Below are 15,967 nucleotides of genomic sequence, written 5' to 3' on the forward strand. Positions count from 1 at the left end.
TTTCTGATTGTGGAAGAGCATTAACCTTTTTGTTGTTTCATTAAGTGGACATAGTCTTCCTATATAGAGATGCAAAGATTCGTGACAAAATAAGGAAATATATGTTGGATGACATATTCCTTATGTGACTTCTCAGGTCCAAATTTAAAAAAAAATTTGTCAAGCCATTGAGGGTAAACTATTATGTACTTCAGCAGCATAATTTATATGGGTGAACAGTAACAGCCAGTTAGAGATTTCAGTTATGATTTCTTCTAAAATAGAAAATGCTTTAGTTTTCCTGAGTCCTAGGCAAACAAAAAAAAAGTTTTTCCATTTTTCAAAGGATCCCTGTTTTCTTTTTCCTGGCCACCCTCATAGTTTAGAACGGCGTGTGTCTCACTATTAGCTTTTACAGACATAGATGAACGAATAGCACTGGCGCCCATTTTCAATGCCTAATCAAATATGGCGACCGAAAATAAAACACCCATCCTCTACGAAGTTGCTCAAAATGAACGTTTCTTAACATTGTTATAAATGCCATATCAATTTGATTCTCTGGCCATACAAAAGTATGAATATCTGTTCCGTTACTGGTAGTGAATGATTAACATCTTAACAGTGATAAAATTCTTAAGAGCATTTAAAAAATACATAGGATCCCATTTTTACATCATAATTCTGATGTATTGTCGTGCCTTCTATTTTGTCCGCAAAACTTTTATAGGGTACAGTGCACTGACGTGATAAAACCAAGGCACAAGAATATAGTTACAATAAGTGTATATAAACCTTAGCACTTTGTGTCAATTTTGGAAAAATTTAGAGAGGAGATCAAAGAGCCTGAAAAATGTTCACATCCCATTACGATTAATGAACAACTAATTGTGTAATAAACAGGCTATTAACCGCCATTCCGTTATTGAATATATGGCTATCACTATACAGGCGGTGGATAATTGAAAAAAGTTTTCAATATTAAAACCTGGTATAACTAGGTGGTCGATGTAGATAATTGTGCCTTGCATTATCTAGATAATTGTCTTAAGTTTCCATTTTAATTTGTAATCTATATGGCAGTTATCAATTTTTAAACTATTTTCACTGCATAAATGGTAGGGTTTTTTCCAAATGTTAAATCCTCTCCCCCTACAAAAGACAGATTTACAAGAAAATACCAATATAAGAAATGCACAGACAACAATAATAAAATCCAAATATGGACTCAAGGGTTGAATTCTAATCTATCAGGACATTCTCTTAATTTAGGGTGAGGAACAACACATTCCTGTGATAATTCATTACCTTCTTAATTTAAAAAAAATCACCACGACATTTTTCAAGAGTAAAGTCTTGGCTAGAGCATCAAGCATCGAAGGAAAATTGTTAAGTCTTTTCTCATTCATAAAACGAAAGGGATAAAAGCCTTTCAAAATCCAGGGAGGGCAGGATATTCCATTGAATTTAGAGAAGTGGAATAAAGTGGTAAAAACTGTACGTAATACTTTTAAAGAGAGTGTTTTCAAGACTCCAGGTAAACATTTAGAACCATGAAAACACATTTCTCGGCCCATGCACACCATGAATAGAACAACCCTGAATGCAGGTACAGCCTGGCTACAGAGGTATCCAGTTCCCGGCCCCACTGGCAAAACCACCTTTGAGGTCCATGTCCCAAGTCCCTTCACATTGGAGCTTCCGGCTTCTGCATCTGTTGGATTTGCTTCTGTAGCTGGTCCTTGTCCAGCTTCATCTTGGCTTCGAGAACTTGCCTGAGGGATCCTATGCTTTCATAGATGGCTGTAAACCCTTTAAGAAGAGGTAAATTTCATAGGAGTCAATATTAAAAAACAAGCCTGTATCAAATCTACAGCAGATAGTAATAATTGATCTGGGCAAAAGATATCAATAGATACTAAAACTACTGGAATAATAGTTTGATGGGAAACAGAATAGTTACCTAGTTTCAGAGTATCTCCCTACAGATAGATACAAAGGGAAAAAGGAAATATTACAGTGGAGAAATCTGACAGACACCACTTTAACCAAGAGATCAAAGCTAACTTCACCAACACTGGGAGGAACCAACATCATGTATCCTCGATAAGAAAACCCTGGGAAGGACACATCACTTCTGTGGCATTTCTGTTCAAAATGTACACCCTGAATCTAATTGAAAGGAAGCAAACAGATCCAAACTGTGGGACACTCCACAAAATGCTGGCTTGTGCTCTTTAATGATGACAGCATTACTGTGGAACTGACCTAGATTAAAGGAGACTAAATAAAGAAACATGATAACTAAATATGATATGTGATTCTGGATTAGAACCTGGATTGGGGAAGGTCTGCTGTAAAGGAAACAATGGTGAAACTTGAAAATTGAGTACTGAAAAAAGTTTCATCAGGGCTTCCCTGGTGGCGCAGTGGTTGAGAATCTGCCTGCCGATGCAGGGGACACGGGTTCGAGCCCTGCTCTGGGAAGATTCCACATGCCGCGGAGCAACTAGCCCCGTGAGCCACAACTACTGAGCCTGCGCGTCTGGAGCCTCTGCTCCGCAACAAGAGAGGCCGCGATAGTGAGAGGCCCGCGCACCGCGATGAGGAGTGGCCCCTGCTTGCCGCAACTAGAGAAAGCCCTCGCACTGAAACGAAGACCCAACGCAGCAAAAATAAATAAATAAAATTTTTTTTAAAAAGGCAAAATTCCTTAAAAAAAAAAAAAAGAAAAATGTTTCATCAATATTACACTGTACCATAGTTACTTAAGAGAATGTCCTTGTTCTTAGGGTATATACATTGAAATAATATAGGGGTAAAAAGGTACTCTGGCTTCTGCAACTTACTCCCAAAAGATTTAGGAAAAAAAATTATATCCATACACACACTCACACATTAAGCAAATTTCAAAAGTGTTAACAACTGGTGAATCTAAGTGAAAGATGTATAGGTTTTGGACTAGTCTTAATGGTTTTACTAAATTTGAAATTATTTCAGAATAAAAAGCTAAAAATAGAAAAAATTCCCAAGCAAAAGGTAATTTTGTATTATTCTATATTCGTATTGGTTTTTTAAAAATTAATTAATTAATTTATTTTTGGCTTCTTTGGGTCTTCGTTGCTGCGCATGGGCTTTCTCTAGTTGCGGTGAGCAGGGGCTACTGTTCGTTGCGGTGCACAGGCTTCTCATTGCAATGGCTTCTCTTGTTGCAGAGCGTTGGCTCTAGGTGCACGGGCTTCAGTTGTTGTGGCTCACGGGCTCAGTAGTTGTGGCTCACGGGCTCTAGAGTGCAGGCTCAGTAGTTGTGGCGCACGGGCTTAGTTGCTCCACGGCATGTGGGATCTTCCTGGACCAGGGATCGAACCCATCCATGTCCCCTGCATTGGCAGGTGGATTCTTAACCACTGCTCCACCAGGGAAGTCCCCTATTGGTTTTTAAAATAAGTGTCAAAAACATCTTGTCTTCATTAGCATATTTGGAGTTTTCTCTCAGAAAATTTTCTTTATGTAACAATTCATGAAAAAGAAGTATAGGGCTTCCCTGGTGGCGCAGTGGTTGGGAGTCCGCCTGCTGATGCGGGGGACACGGGTTTGTGCCCCGGTCCGGGAGGATCCCACATGCTGCGGAGCGGCTGGGCCTGTGAGCCATGGCCGCTGAGCCTGTGCTCCACAACGGGAGAGGCCACGGCAGTGAGAGGCCCGCGTACCGCAAAAAAAAAAAAAAAAAAAGAAGTATAAAAACTCCATATTAAAAATAATTTTGTTGGAAATTCCCTGGTGGTCCAGTGGTTAGGACTCAGTACTTTCGCTGCCGAGGGCCTGGGTTCAATCCTGGTCAGGGAACTAAAGATCCCGCAAGCCACATGGTGCAGCCAAAATAATATTAATAATAAAAAATGAGTGAGTTTTAAAAAAAATAATGTCCTTACTGAATGAAAAGATACAACATATTACTAAATAAAAGAGTAGGTTACAATTCAGCATGTATTGCATGAGCCTGTATTTGGAAAAGCATATATATATATCCTGTATGTATAGAAAGATAATATATGTATAAAAGAACTCTGGGTAATAGGAGGGTTTTTTTTTTTTTTGTGCTTTATGATTTTCCACTAAGAAGTTTGTTTTCGTAACAAGAAAAAGTCAATATTTTTAATTTTTAAAAGGCTCATATGCATTTCTTATTAGGTACTAACTATTCACAACCTCAGTGATATGTTGGATAGCTGATAATAAATCCACTCAGCAAATGATGCAAAGTTAACCATCAATAAAATATTCATATACCATATTCTACCCAAAAGACCAAAAGACCAAGGAGGAAAATTCATTTTTCTCTTCACAAGTTCTAAAAGTCATAAATTTAATGGCAGCTTCTCCTTAAATAAAATAGTAACCTTGTGGTGGTTACAACAAAATTATCCTTGGGATAACTAGCTACTTTTATTTCCATGTGGCCAAAATAGAACAATTCCATGAAGAAAATTCACAGAACCAGAAAACTGGAAGGAATCAGGAGATAATATAGTTCCCCTTCCCACACTACCCGACTGTCTTCTCTTTCCTGATCATGGTCAACAAGTCTTCACTTAAATACTTTCAGTAAAGAGCTCTGAGGCTCACAAAGCACCCGTGTCTTTCTAGGACCGTTAACTGTAGACACTTCTGCTTCATACTGAGTTAAAGTCTGTCTTCAGGTAACTTCCAGTTATTGGTCCCAGTTCTGTATTCCTGAGTTCAGAGGATAAATCGAATCCCTCCTTTACCTGGCAGCACTTCAGAACTTAAAATCATCTCTAACACTGTCTTCTAAACAAGTGTGGAGGAATGGGCCCTGTGGACTTTTGAGCAGAGGAAAATCATTCATCGCCATGGTGGGATATTGCCAGCAGTATAAAATAAGCCTTCAAAGGCCCCTCAAAGATATATGCTTTATACATATACATATAAAATTGCTTTTAACAGAGAAGAAAACAATGCATTTTAGTTTTAATAGTATTTAATCTTAAAGAATAAAAATATCCTCTTTAATTTCGTTAAGATTTCATTTTGTCTTACTCCCTATATATTCTCTAGTTCTTTGTTGCTAGATTATATAATGGATCAAATAAGCATGGGAGACACATTTAGTAAATATAGAATAAAGAAAGTATTTAAGCCTAAAAAAAAAGATATATGCTTATTTCTGAGGCATATTGACCTTGGCTTTGATCAGAAAAGAATCTGCAGATGGCACTAAAGAAAATGTACATCAGTTGCAAGCTAAGCGATTTTAGGTCTGTTTGCCTGTCTCTCGAGGTCTATCTTCACGTCCTTGGCTATGAAGCAACATTTTCGTTTAATATACCACAGCTACTTAGAAAATCACCTAAGGACACTTCATCAGCCAGGTTGGTGGTAGTTGTAGGGTAATATTAATTCATTGGCTTTTAGATCAAATAGAAAATGACCCAGAGAACTGTTTTCTTTCTGGCCTACCCGCATCAACTTCTGCTTTCATTTCCTTCATGTCCTCGGTCATCTGTAACTCAAGCTTGCTGATTCGCCCATGCACCTTCTCCTCTTCTTGTTTTGTCCTCTGCACCTCCAGATTCTTCTTTTGACTCTCTTCTATTCTGTCCAGTCTGGCTGACATCTGGCTGAGCTTCCTCTCCATGTCCCTTTCACTGGCTCCCTGAGATCCACGATAAGAATGGCACTTGATTACTCCAAAGAGTCCGATGCATTTGCATCAGTCATAATACCATTTAAGAACAATCTGCAGGGAACAGAATTGCAAAGGTTGCTTGGTGCTCACCCCAGTATCCATTCTCCCCCTCTTCCATAACAGAGCCCTGATTTTCAGCTGGCTATAAGGTCATCCAGAGTAAAGACTACCTCTTCTATTGTCTCCTGAGTTTGCTGTGGCCCTATGACTGAGTTCCGGCTAATGAGATATAAGTACAAACGTATGTGGCAACTTCCAGGAAAAGTTAAAAAATAGCTGAGGCATATCCTTGCCTCTTCTTTCTTTCTTCTGTTCTTGGAACTAAGAGGTGATGGCTGGAGCTCTAGCAGCCATCTTGAACTATGAGTACAAGGGTCACTCTCTAGGACTGGCAGAGAGGTAAACCAGAAAGATCATGGGTCACTGAGGACTGACAAGCTACCACATTAGCCCTGTGATTCCTACACCCAGACTTCTTTTACGTGAAAGATAGATAAGCTTCTATCATATTAAAGTCACCATTATCCTGGAGTTTATTGTTAGTTATTAAGCCTATCTAGATGTAAAAATAGTGCTCCAAAGACCTAGAAGCCTACAAATGTATTATTATGAATCTAAGTAAATCAGGAGATCTGATAAAAATATGGAGACATGTAAAGAAATATTTGAAACAGAATATTTTCTTTCCTTTCCTCTCCACTATGCTTGGTTCTTATGAGAGTCTGGGTCTGCAGGCAAGCCTTAGAGGCCAAGACTACAAACATCAAGCTGTAAGGGGGCTACAGCATAACAAAACTCTCTTGACGTGTTCAGTGCACAGTCTGCAGTTCAACACCTCAGCATCGAGAGAGAGCAGAGCCAGAGATGCAATCTACACCAGTCACTTATGCTCCATCAAAGTCCAAGGGGAGGAAGCAGTGAAAGAAAAGAGAAGGGAGAGGGAGATGGTCAGGCTAGATAACCAAACCAAAAAACAACTGCTTGCCAAGTACTGATATTGAATACTATATATGCAAGGCTTCCTTGATATGATGTTTGAGTAGTTCTGCAAACCTTAGTTCTGCAGAAGAGTGGGGTAAAATGAGAAGGAACGTGGAAAAGAAAACTGGATTCTGTGTAGATCTTGCATTGTGACACCTCATACTGGGTTTATAGTTTGATGGAGGGGCCTGGAGGGAGAAATCTAGTCAACACTGTTTCTACCAGATCGCAGAATTAAAACAAACTAAATGAAGTATGTAATTGTAAATGCAGCTGGACAATTTGGTTCATTAAGGTCTGGATTTGGCTTCATCTTAGCTGAAAGCACTGAAAATTTCTACTTAGTCTTTGTTAACCAAAACAAGTCAAAGTGCTCTGTCTCTCTATAACAAACACAAAGAGTCAATATGAACCATGGAAAGAGACTCTAAGGCAAGAAACAACTGTAACAGCTTAATGTGGTGCTAAATAAGTCAATGATAAGTTACGAGGTATTATTCAAACATTGCAGGTCCCACCGAATAACTTTACTATGTTTATGGCTGAACATCAACACCTACACTGTTTTCCTTAACAACAAAGGAAAGCTGATCGATTTTCTGTAAAAGTTCTTTTTCCATCCGTTCTTGTTCCTGTTGCAACCAATTCCGTGCAGATAAAATCTGGTTACTGAGTTCCTCAATTGTACCTTTAAATCTAAAATAAGGAAGTTAGCAAGTTAGTCATAAAACCATTTTAATATGACATCAAACAGTCTCAGTCTCCGACTATCAAATCTCTCAGAAATATATCAGCTTTAAATTCAGCTCACTCAGAATTACATGCTTACCTTTTTCTTAGAATTGCACTTAGCGCTACATTGGGAAGGGAGGAGAGAAGGAGGATATAACAGAAAAGCACCTAATAATACTCCCACCCGTGCAGAGCTGACAGTGTGGACACCAAGGTGTCACACAGTGACAGAGAGCCATGCTACGTACTAATCTTTGCAGTTCAGAGGGTCCAGGGTGCTCTTGGCTCAAAGGACACGGTAGCCTGGCTCCCCTCCAGGCTCCCCTCTTGCTCTGGACTCTTCCTGCTTCTCCCTCTTATCTCCCAGGACTGGAGCCTGGCTCCCTATCTCTCTAATGTCCTCCAAATTGCTCTTGCCCCATACAGATATATTTCTTAATTTAAACCAAACAGAAGATTAAAAAAAACAACCCCCAACTTCTATTCCTATATAACTCTCCCTTTCCACATACCTTAAAATAACACCCCACACTTGCTGCCTCCCCTTTTATTTTTATTATGAAAGTAATAAAAGTACACAAGGATATATGTGACTTACTACTAATAATAAAATGAACACCCACTGTGGTAGAAGCCCCCAATTCTCTGCAGTATCTGTTCTCCTCTTCTTCCCTATTAAGAAACCCTCAAATGTGAACTGGATCCACGGCTACCTAGTCAAAACTACACTTCTCAGCCTCCCTGGCAGCTATGTGTGGCCCTATGGCTAAGCCAGGCAATGGGACACATGAGGAAGTGATAAGTAAACTTCCTGGTCATATCATCAAAAACAAAGCTTCTCAGCCTTACCTGGGCAGGAAGCCAAGCCAGCAGTCCTGCCCAACTATGGAGCCCCACCTAAACTGGGAGACTGACCATGGAGCACAGCAGCTTTACTGAATTCATTTATTCTAATAGTTCTTTGATGGAGTCCTTAGAGTTTTCTCTATAAGATGATATCATCTGCAAGCAGGGATAATTTTGCTTCTTCTTTTCTGATTTGAATGCCTTTCATTTCTTTTTCTTGCCTAATTGCTCTGGCCAAGAGTTCCAGCACTATGGTGAACAGAACTGGTGAGAGTGGGCATCCTTGTCTTGTTTCTGATCTTAGAGAAAAAGCTTTCAAAATTTCATCGTTGAGTATTAGATTAGCTGTGGGCTTGTCATGTGTGGACTTTATTATGTTGAGATACATTCTATCTGTACCCAAATTGTTGAGAGTCTTTATTATGATGTTGAATTTTGTCAAATGCTTTTTCCACATCTATTGAGATGCTCGAATGATTTTTATCCTTCATTCTGTTAATGTGATGTATCACACTGATTGATTTGTGTGCATTGAAACATCCTTGCATCCCAGGGGTAAATCCCAGTTGATCATGGTGTATGATTCTTTTAATGTGCTGTTGAATTGGTTTCTTAGCATTTTGAGATTTTTGCATCTATGTTCATCAGGGATATTGGCCAGTAATTTTCTTTTCTTGTAATGTCTATCTGGTTTTGGTATCAGAGTACTGCTGGTCTCATAAAATGAGTTTGGAAGGGTTCTCTCCAACTTTTTGGAAGAGTTTGAGGATGACTGGCATTAATTCTTCTTTAAATGTTTGTTAGAATTCACTCACGAAGCTATCTGGTCCTGGAGTTTTCTTTGTCGAGAGGCTTTTGATTACTGATTTAATCTCCTTTCTCATCATTGGTCTGTTCAGATTTTCTGTTTCTTCATGATTCCGGCTTAGTAGGTTGTTTCAGGAATTTATTCATGTCTTCTAAGTTATCCAATTTGTTGGCATATGACCGTGCATAGTAGTCTCTTATGATCCTCTGTATTTCTGTGTTACCAGTTAGAGTATCTCCTCTTTCGTTTATAATGTTATTTATTTGAGTCCTCTTTCTTTCTGTCTGGGTTAGTCTAGCTAAAGTTTTGTCTATTTGGCTTAACAATTAGTTTTATTGATTTTTCCCCCAGTTGTTTTTCTGTTATTTCCTACTCTCTATTTCATTTATTTCGGGCCTAATCTTTATCATTTCCTTCCTTCTGCTATCCTTGGGCTTAGTTTATTCTTCTTTTTCTAATTCCTTGAGGTATAAAGGTAGGTTGTTTATTCAAGGTCTTTCTTTTTTCTTCATAGAACTGCCTTTGTGGCATCCCATAAGTTTTGGTATGTTGTGTTTCCATTTTCATTTGTTTCAAGATTTTTCGAATTTCCCTTTTGATCTTCTTTGACCCACTGGTTGTTCAGGGGTGTGTTCTTTAATTTTCACATATGTGTGAATTTTCCGAATTTACTCTTGTCATTAATTTTTAGTTTCATACCATTTTGGTTTGAAAAGGTACTTAACATGATTTCACTCTTCTTTAGTTTGTTAAGACTTGTTTTGTCACCTAACATATGATTTATCCTGAGAATGTTCTGTGTGCACTTAAGAAGAATGTATATTCTGCAGCTGTTGGATGGAGTGCTCTATATATGTCTGTTAGGTCTCTAGTTGGGCAGGGCTGAGGTGTGAGTGGTGGGGGACTGCTGGCTGGGCTCTACGGTCAGGTGATCCTACTGGCTGGGCTCCCAGGGAAGGCAGGGCTGCTAGCTGGGTCGCACAGCTGGACTCTGCAGTTCCCTCTGGTCCGGTGGGGTCATTGTGTCCCCTAGCATAGTGCTGGTGCTGGTTGATGACTCCATGATGGGGCCTGAGGCTCCACAACTGGGCAGGCTGCTGGTTGTGCACCCCTGATGAGTAAGGTCACTGGCCGGGATCCCTGGTCAGGCAGGGCCACCAGCTGTACCCTGCAGTCAGGTGGAGCTGCAGGCTGTGCTCTGTGGTTGAGTGGGGTTGCTCTCTGGGCTCCCTAGTCAGGTAAGGTCACTGGGTATGTTCTGCTTTTAGGAGGGGTTGTTGGTTGGGTTCCTTGCTTGGGCAAAGCCAAAGGCTCTGCTCGGCAATCAAGTGGGGCCATGGGCTGGGCTCCACTTCTAGGGTTATAAGCTGGACTCCAAGGCCATCTGGGTCACTGTTCAGGCTCCCTGGTCAGGTGAGGCAAGAAGTTACATTTTATTTTCAATGATTATATTTTCTAGAAGCTCAATTTGGCTGTTGGTCAATTCTGTTGGGTTTTTTTCTGGCCACACCATGTCACTTGTGGGATTTTAGTTCCCCGACCAGGGCTTGAACCCAGGCCCTCAGCAGTGAGAGCACAGAGCCCTAACCACTGGACAGCCAGGGAATTCCCCTGACTGTTCATTTTTGGTTAAGCTTTTATTCCTTAGTTGTACCTTCAAAATGTGTATGTGTGTGAACACCCACACATACACATACATACATATATACACACACTCACTTTATCTAAGAATTCCTATATATGCAGTATTTAGAAGTCTGATTCTGCTTATTGTTGTTTCTTCTCACTCTATGACTTATGTGATTTTTTTTTCCTTGTGTTGGCCTACAATTTCTGAAGTGGGCCATTTTTAAAGTCTTTACCGAATTTGGCAATATTGCTTCTGTTTTACGTTTTGGTTTTTTGGCCGCGAGACATGTGGGATCTTAGCTCCCCTGGCCTACAATTTCTGACTGTACATTCATGTTCCTTAGAATTTCATGTCTGTGGGAAGACTGAGTATTTGCATTTGTTTCTGCCAGGCATCTCGGGCCACTACCAAATCAAGATCATTCTAAGATAAATTACTTATTCTGGTTTCTTCAAGGTGCCTGGGTAACGTGAATTCTAACTCTAAATCCGCGTAAAAGTTGTACTGTGGTCCTGAATTTTCAAGGAATGCCTTTTACCCTTCTACCCAGAATCAAGATTTCGACAGGAAAGTTTCCTTATGATGTCTCTGTGGAATTTTTTTTTTTTTCTCCTAGTTCATCCAACCAGGGTTTTACCTTTTGGGTCTCTAATCTGTCCTTCTACCTTACACAGGCCCCAGGCTTGGTCCCCTTACCTCTGTGAACAGCCTTTGTGTCTAGACTTCTGGACTTTAAATTGTAGGAAGAAAAAGAAAGATGTTCATGACTGCTAATAATATCTACTAAGGAAGAAAAAATACTTAAGATGTTTATTTTCTTCCTGTGCGATGGAAGGAAGGGGATGGGAGATCTTTCTGTACTTGGCAAGACTGCAGAATCTATGAGAAAGAGTGACATGACTCAGTAATGATATAAATACAGATAATTAGAGGAAAGGAAACATGGTTTTCATAAGAGAATTCCTGTTAAATCAGCCATAACCCTAAAATGGCATTAAGCATGGAGAGAATGAGATACAAGAACCAGGAGAATAATAAATTTAAAACTTCCACAAGCCTCTAACAAAGTTCCATACTGAAGTCATCTTTAAAAAAATATGATAAGTCAAATACACAAACAAACACACACATACACATCTATGGTCACTACTGGCTCTGCTTTGGCAGGAAAATGCCAAGCTCATGAAGAATCAAGACAGGGAAAAGTGTGTGGTTCTGTGATTGAGCAGAAGAGCAGGAGATGAGTTTCAGTGGGGGCAAGTCCAGTTTAAAGTGTCACTAAAACACAATGCAAGGTACAACACATTAGATGGTTCTTAACTAGACAGCTCAGCAGCCCCTAGGTGCAGACCTCTCTCACCTAGACGCCTGCAACAATGCCCCCCTCAGCCGACGTCCCCATCTCTGCTTCAGCCCCTGTGATCCATCTTCCAACTGCAATCAAGGCCATTTAAAAAAAATAACATATACATCTGACTATAATCACCCTATCTGCTTAAAATCCTCCAACGGCTCCTTATTGCTCCAGGGAAAGAAAGAAGATGTCCTGAACACGGTCGACAGGGCCCTGCATGCTGGCCCACCTCCTCTCCAGCCTCATTCCCCACCAGCACGCTCTGTTCAGCCCCCTCTGCACCCTGCAGTTTCCCTCATGTCACATTTCTCCTGCGACGGGCTATTCCATTTCCTGCGTCTTCACCTCACTCTTTTCCTCGTGAATGCCATTCGTGCTTCAGCTCTCACTCCCAACATCGCCTCCTCCGGAAGGTCCCACAACCAGGCTTCTGTTACTCATTCTCACAGCACCAGCCTGTTAGCTTCCCACGGCTACTGTGACACGTCACCACACACTTGGTGGCTTAAAACAACACAGTCATTCCTTTTTGGTTCTGAAGGCCAGAAGTCTGAAATCAGTTTTCACTGGAGCAGAGGTGGTCCCTTCTGGAGGCTCTGAGGGGAGAACAGTTTCCTCGCCTTTTTAAGCCCCTAGTGGCCGCCTGTCTTCCATGGCTCACGGTCCCCTCCCCCACCTTCATAGCACATCACGCTCCAATCTCCGCTTCTGTTGTCACATGGCCTTCTCTCCTGATTCTAACCCTCCTGCCTCCCTCTTATAGAGACTCTAGGGACTATTACATCGGGTTTACATAGATAACACTGTATCATCTACTCATCTTAAGATCTTTAATCTAATCACATTTGCAAAGTCCCTGTTTGCCATATAATAGTCACACGGATTAGGACGTGGCGATATTTGGAGGAACCATTATTCAGCGTACCACAACCACGTATCTTTCCTTCAAAGCGCTTATCACCATTAGTGATAATATAGCATGCACCATATTTAGTGTGCTATATTTAGGTCATTATTCGATTAATACTCATCAGCTCCCTAGACTATCAACTCTGCAAGGATAAGAACAGAGCCCGTTTTTCTTCATTACTGGATCCTCAGCACCTAGGCCATATTCAAGAAATATATGTTGGATAAACAGATAGGTTGTTATCCAATCACTAAAAACAATAATTAGGAAGGTAAAGTGGCAACAGGCTACAAGGAAATTTTCCCATGAACTTCCATTATGGTTTTCACTTTGCTTGTGCAATAAATAAAAACCAAAAGGGAAAAAATTATAGCATTGAGTAAGCTCATGAAGAACTTCAACCAAAACAGATGTTTCTAAGTTGATTACTCACTTATTATCCAAAAGCTGAAGCTGGTGGTTACTGTCTCTGTGGGACATCTTCAGTTTGGTGCTTTGCTCGGATATCGACAAGTCCACTCTGTTCAAAAGCTGAGAAATCTGGAAAAGAAACTTCGCTTGTAAATGTCATATCAAACCTTTTCAGAGGTAATTAGTGAGCTGTATTCTCGTCAATGGCATTAAATTCAATCTAATTTCATAAATTCATTTAGGAGATCACCTCATCTCTCCACTTCCATTTTCTTTTATACACACCCATCAGAAATCAACACCAGGGGCTTCCCTGGTGGCGCAGCGGTTGAGAGTCCGCCTGCCGATGCAGGGCATACGGGTTCGTGCCCCGGTCCGGGAAGATCCCACATGCCACAGAGCGGCTGGGCCCGTGAGCCATGGCCGCTGAGTCTGCGTGTCCGGAGCCTGTGCTCCGCAGCGGGAGAGGCCACAACAGTGAGAGGTCCACATACCGAAAATAAATAAATAAATAAATCAAGACCAAAGGAGTTCCCTGGTGGTCTAGCGGTTAGGATTCTGGGCTTTCACTGCCGTGGCCCAGTTTCATTCTATGGTCAGGGAACTGAAATCCCACAAGCTGCGTGGCACAGCCAAAAAAAAAAAAAAAAAAAATCAGACCAGTAGCACTGCCAAAATATCATGCACTGAGCACTTAACTACAGGTCTCTGATGAGCAAGCCCAGCTTCTGCCCGGGAGCACTACTTCCCCCTGCTGGCATAAAATGTAAGTCATTTTTACCTTGGAATTTCTACCATTAGTGTGGTTGCTAATCACAGAATGGAATTCTTATCACTTACAAATTCCATCAAGGTCCCAGATTTACCTCCATATCAAGTTAAGTTACCAGAATATATACTTTTTAAACTATAACCCCTCTCACTCCTTTGTCCCACTACCTATCCATTTCCCTTGTCTTTTTATTAAAATGTATTGAATGATATAAAACTAGCCCTTTACGAAATGCCTTTATTTTCTGCAAAAATTCTGATGTTCAATGTTCCTTAATTCGAGATTCACAGAATAAGTGTTCATCAGATCCGAAACAAAGAAAAATTATGTCTCTTTTTATGGATTTCTATATGTTTTTTACTCGGTTTGGCTACTAGAAAGCTTAGTACTTCCTTAGCATCTATTTTCTGATCTAATAATTCTGTCCTCACATTTCTTTAGAGAAAATCATTGGACTTATTTCATTTTATTCTTTTTTTCAAGGTTTTATAATAACTATTTTTTACATAAGTAGCTTTAGATCCTTATCAGAGGTAGCTAGCACACAAGTATTTTAACCCAGTAAATTGACTAGATATCCCATTTTACTGAACAGTCTCTCTTTACATGAAGAACAGCAAGTAAGGCCGACACTGTAGGGAAAGTCCTAGAAGATAGGCCCCATTATGGCAAAGGGGACAAGCCAAAAAACAAACTGAAATGCCAAGAGCTTTGCTTTGAGAAATCAATCTGTGAATTGCAAGGTGGAATACTCTGAAATTTATTAGCCAGCCTACTCTCTAGCTTCGTTTTAATCTTTTCCCACATACAAACTATGTGATGCGGTAGTCCATAAGTCTCATGAATAAGGTATCTATTTCCTGAGCCCCAACTGGGACGAGTGCCCTGTAAAACAATGCTTTGATCACTTACCTGTGTAAGAGGTAGTTTTGGAGATATAATTTAGAAGTTTGGGAACATGTTAATTGTTTGAAGGAGGGGAAAGAATCTTTAAAATTAGGACTGTACTGAAAAATCTTGGCATTTTGGTCACATACTCACAAAGGGCCACTCCAGTGAAACAGGAGGAGGAAGAAGAAAAGGGATGCTTATGCTGGGTGCCCTACCTAGTTTCTCAGGCAGGAAATAATCAACACCATGTTATTCTTGGATAAGAACAAATACTCACTTTCAAAAAGGTACCTGAAACAGGTCATACCTGTCCCTCTGCATCTTTGATTTTCGTTTCCAAGATCAGCTTGGCAGCCTGCTGCTCTTTGTTCAAGTGCTGGAGCCCCTCGTAGGTCGTTTTGTGCTCAGCAGAGAGTCTGGCTATGCTGGCGTCACATCTATCCGGGCAAACGACAAAGATAATTCTTATCAAAGTCTTCAAACACGCGCTAAAGCATCCTTACACACTATAAAGTGCGCGACCGCACTCAAAGAAACTGCACTATGAATCATGCCTTGTAAGAATTCTGAATGAATTCGGAGAGCTGCTCTCATTACGGTTTTTAAGTTAAACCACAGGGATGTTGCTTAATAAGACTAGAGATGTAACCATCAAAGCAACAAAGTCTTTACAAGGCTCACGAGTACAAAACTGAATATGCCGTGAGAGCCCAATTACAAAAAGCTTACACAGTGAGCCAGATGTGGTCTGTCGCTCTGTAGTACCACTCCCGCCCTCTCAGGTTCGGGGCCTCTTTGGATTTTGGAGGCAACTTCTACCACATTTGAAAGTACTATTCCTAACCTTTTACAAACCACCTGTAAGGCTATATGCTTTAAGTGTGGTCCAGGGCAGAAGGCTCTACAGCTGGTCCCAGATGCTCTGCCCTTGAGCCTTACAACT

At 40.6% G+C, this 15,967-nt stretch overlaps 1 protein-coding gene across 4 annotated transcripts in view; it reads right to left on the reverse strand.

Annotated features, from left to right (window-relative positions):
- Positions 1-484: 484 nt before the first annotated feature.
- FAM81A (family with sequence similarity 81 member A) overlaps positions 485-15,967 on the reverse strand; it is a 125,785-nt gene continuing 110,302 nt past the window's right edge. For all 4 annotated transcript variants that reach the window (XM_032622631.1, XM_032622629.1, XM_032622630.1 and 1 more), the window contains 5 exons: positions 15,332-15,461; positions 13,384-13,490; positions 7,231-7,366; positions 5,461-5,656; positions 485-1,791 (listed from right to left, as the gene is read on the reverse strand). In XM_032622631.1, the coding sequence (XP_032478522.1) occupies positions 1,667-1,791; positions 5,461-5,656; positions 7,231-7,366; positions 13,384-13,490; positions 15,332-15,461 (694 nt within the window). In that variant the 3' untranslated portion in view covers positions 485-1,666. The remainder of the gene's footprint in view (positions 1,792-5,460; positions 5,657-7,230; positions 7,367-13,383; positions 13,491-15,331; positions 15,462-15,967) is intronic.

The sequence above is a fragment of the Phocoena sinus genome, chromosome 2 (assembly GCF_008692025.1).
Source record: "Phocoena sinus isolate mPhoSin1 chromosome 2, mPhoSin1.pri, whole genome shotgun sequence".
In the NCBI taxonomy this organism is placed as follows: Eukaryota; Metazoa; Chordata; class Mammalia; order Artiodactyla; family Phocoenidae; genus Phocoena; species Phocoena sinus.